This window comes from Myotis brandtii, unplaced genomic scaffold, assembly GCF_000412655.1.
Source record: "Myotis brandtii unplaced genomic scaffold, ASM41265v1 scaffold698, whole genome shotgun sequence".
Classification (NCBI taxonomy): Eukaryota; Metazoa; Chordata; class Mammalia; order Chiroptera; family Vespertilionidae; genus Myotis; species Myotis brandtii.
In genome coordinates, this window is record NW_005370731.1 from 1,534,703 (window position 1) to 1,538,360 (window position 3,658).

A 3,658-nucleotide genomic window follows, 5' to 3' on the forward strand; every position below is an offset into this window, starting at 1 on the left:
CAGGCCTAGAGGTGGTGGAGGGGGAGAATTTGGGGATTGCCTCCCAGGGTGGTGCTGGCTTTCTGCCCCTGCCTCTGCTCTATGGTGAACCAAGGACTTCCTCAATGCGACTTCTCTTCCCACTTCAAGGCCCTGAGTAGTTATTAACTCTTCACTGAGCAGCCTTCAGCGAGCTGGTGCTCAGCCCTGCGATTCAGCGGCTGCTCAGCCCCACGGTCCTCCTTCAGCGGCTGCTCAGCGATGGCCTTTGGAGCTGTGCTCTTCCTGGGGGGTGAGTGGGGCCCCGGAGCTGGGAGAAGCCCTGGGGGCAGCTCTCCCGGGAGCTGAAGGCAGGGGAGGGCTGGTCCACGGGTGCGGAAGGAGGACTGGCTTGCAGTCTGGGGAGGGTGAGACCTGAGCCGAGGTGGGAAGAGGGGCGCTGGGTGCTGCTCGGGCAGAGGCGAGCTGCCTCCCACACCCCCAGCACCCCTCTCCCCTGGGTGGGCCTGGGCGGGCGCTGGGGGGTGAGAGGAGCAGCCCCAGCAGCCGGGAGGGGAGGCCACAGGAGCCAGCAGAGAGGGGACGGCTGGGTACCACCGGGTACCCAGTCCTGCGTCTCCCTCGAATCTTGGTTTCGGGTTGGCACTCGCGCTGCTGCCGAGAGAAAACTCTGGAAGTTGGAACCGGTGTCAGGCCCACATCCATGAGTCGTTTAAAAATCGGTCGTGTGTGTGTGTGTCTTAAAGTCTGACTTCACACGCAAATCCCGATTCCCGGCTTCTCTTGAGAAGTGGGAAGGCCCGGCAGCGCTGGCACCGGCGCCGGTGACGGCTGCCCCTGGGGAAGGGCCACGTCTCTAAGCGGCCTCACTCCCGGCCTCACACCGCCCGCTTCTCGCTCATGTCACCCTGAGGCCTGGACGCGAGGCTCCTTGTCAGATCCTGGGGGCAGCGTCAGGCTCGGCAGAGCCATTCTTTGGCAGGAAGGCCTAGGACGCGAGGCTCCCCCGCACGTGGCCATCTAGGCCCCAGATCCCTCAACTTCTGTCCTCCTCCCGAACCCGGGCATGAGGGTCTGGACCCTCCCTGTCTCGGCCCAGCCTGAGGCTTGGCTTCCCTAGAGTTTCCCTGGCCTTGGGGTTGCAGTCGGGTCCTCAGTACAGAGAGGACTCGGAGCTCTAGGAGGGATGGGGAGGGAGGGTGGTTGCCTGGGATGGGGAAGCAAGAAAAAGCCCGTGAAATGTAGGGGTTTCCCTGAAGCTTTCGAGCGTAGCCACCAGAGAGGAGCCTGTGGCCAGTGAAGGGCCCCGAGAGAGGGCCGGCCTCCTGGCTGTGCTGGTGTCCGGTTCTGGGTCAGTCAACAGGCAGCGTTCGTCCCCGGCTGAGGGCCAGGCACTGTGCCAGGCTCCCATTCAGGACAGCGCAGTCCTGGCCCTCTGAGAGCCTGGCGCCAAGGGAGAGGGGCAAGGAGACGTATGACTTCAAATAATGAATCACAGACTTCTTTTTTGTTTGTTTGTGTGCTTTTGTTGTTTATCCTCATCTGAGGATATGTCTCCATTGCTTTTCAGAGAGTGGAAGGGAGGAGGGAGTGGGGGAGGGAGAAATGTTGATGTGAGAGAGACACGTCGACTGGTTGCCACCCACACACATGTCCCACAATCAAACCCACGACCCTTCTGTGTGCTGGCCAGCTCTCCAACCACTGCGCACACCGGCCAGGGCTAATCCCAGAATTCTAAGTGTGTTCTCCAATCTGGCCCTCAGGGCCTCTGGATAAGGAGGTGAAGCAGGGTGACCATACGCCCTGGTTTGCGGGGCAGCCCCAGTGTCCCTGGTGTCATTGTTGATGGTGTTCCTTTCACTCCCAGAAGGTCCCCATGTAGACAGTAAACCCTGTGGTCGCTTTGTCTTTAAAAGGCGTTCCTGATGCAACATCCCAGGCGGTGCCGGGCCTGATTCGGGTTCTGGATGCCCTCTGAGGGTCCCGAGGGGCCTCCCTCTGCCTCGCTGTCCTTCGCAGTGCGCTCTGATTATTTCTAAGGGAGGGAGGGAGACAGGAGCCACACAGCCGGCAAACCAGGAAACAACGAAGACAAGCAGATGGGAAACCCAGGCTGCGGGAGGGTGGGCATCAAGATTCCAAGAAGGGGGGTCCACAGGCGGGGGGCTTCTCTGACCCTCCTCCCTGCCCCTCCGCCCCACATCCCCTCAGTTCTGGCTGCTTGTCACGGATTCAACCTGGATGTGGAGGAGCCCAGGGTCTTCCAGGAGGACGGAGCTGGCTTCGGGCAGAGCGTGGCCCAGTTTGGCAGATCTAGGTAGGCCCCCCCCTCCCCTCGCCTCCCGCCACCTGCAGCAGGTGGCTGCACCCAGGTGTCCCGGGGGAAGCGCAGCGAGGCCCGGACACCCCTATTCACAATCCCAGGCCGGGCCACACTCTGGGCAACACATGGCCGTGGGGGAGAGACCTCGAATCTGCCCTCCGGCACTGAGTTTTGTCTTTTCTTTGTTTGCTTTGAAATGTAACACACAGACTGAACAGCAGAAATCCGAAAGGCCCAACTCAATACTTTTGCTGTGTGTGCCAGGTAACCCTCCCCAGATCAACACGGAGAACAGCTCCAGCTCCCCATCCCCAGGCCCCCCGGGGGCCGGGCCCCTGCTGATCGCTCCGCACCCGACAAATCCCAAGGCAGCCACCGTCCCACTTCCTTCACCACCACGTTGTGTTCAGGCCCCTCTGTCTTAAAAAAATGAATATAGAGCTACTGACTGACCACTGTTCACCGCATCTATAATAAAGTAAATAGTGTATATTGGGTGAGATTCCCATTGTTACAGGGTTATTGTTTTTCCTGGTCTCTGCTGAATTATAGCCCAAATACTGAAAAGACGGAGCCTACGTGTGAGGAATGGGATAAAGAAACGCACGCAGAATGATAGTTTGACTAAAAGTTGGCTCGTGCTTGGAGACCAGCAGGCCAGGCTGCTCCAGGTCTAGCCGGCCGCTTAGGTTTCCACCAGCATCTTAGACACACAGGGGGCTCAGCGCTCCCTACAGGAACGGCTCCAGGGAAGGCACTTTAAATACCAGCTTAACGAAGCCTTGCTCGGCTAATTAATTAAAAGACACCAGTATTTCTCTGATTTTCTCATCTAAGTGGGGGAGTTGTTGGTGGTGATAAATTTTTTTCCAAAGTTAAAAAAATTATTATATAGGATAGATATAGTTATGGATTCTGATATAGCTGTAGCTGTTTTAAATTGTCCAATTTAAATTGTTTATATTATATTTTTGTATAATTCATTACAGAATCATCAGATTGTTTCGAAAACTAGGACTTCAGACAATTTTCCATTGAACTTGAGGTGATCTGTTTCTTGGGGTGACTAAGAATGATGGCACCCCAGAAACAAAGGCCACTTACCCACAGTTGGGAAATGCTGTTTTGTTGTGAACAGTTTTATTTTTGGCGAATGTTAAAAAAAAACACACCCAAAACAACCAAACCATTTGTGTACATAAATACACATATATTCACACACACACACACACACACACACACACACACACACACACGACGCCCCCGTGGTCCTTCCCATTTTGTGGATTAAACTCAGGCCCTGATTTTTGAGTCGCCTCACAAATGCCAAATGCCAAGAGCAAAGTTTCACTT

At 56.1% G+C, this 3,658-nt stretch overlaps 1 protein-coding gene across 1 annotated transcript in view; it reads left to right on the forward strand.

Annotated features, from left to right (window-relative positions):
• The first annotated feature begins 220 nt into the window (after positions 1 to 220).
• The window catches only part of LOC102242831 (integrin alpha-D), a 29,645-nt gene continuing 26,207 nt past the window's right edge, over positions 221 to 3,658 (forward strand). The window contains 2 exon segments of the mRNA XM_005882109.2: positions 221 to 271; positions 2,194 to 2,299. Coding sequence (XP_005882171.1) covers positions 241 to 271; positions 2,194 to 2,299 — 137 coding nt within the window. The 5' untranslated portion in view covers positions 221 to 240.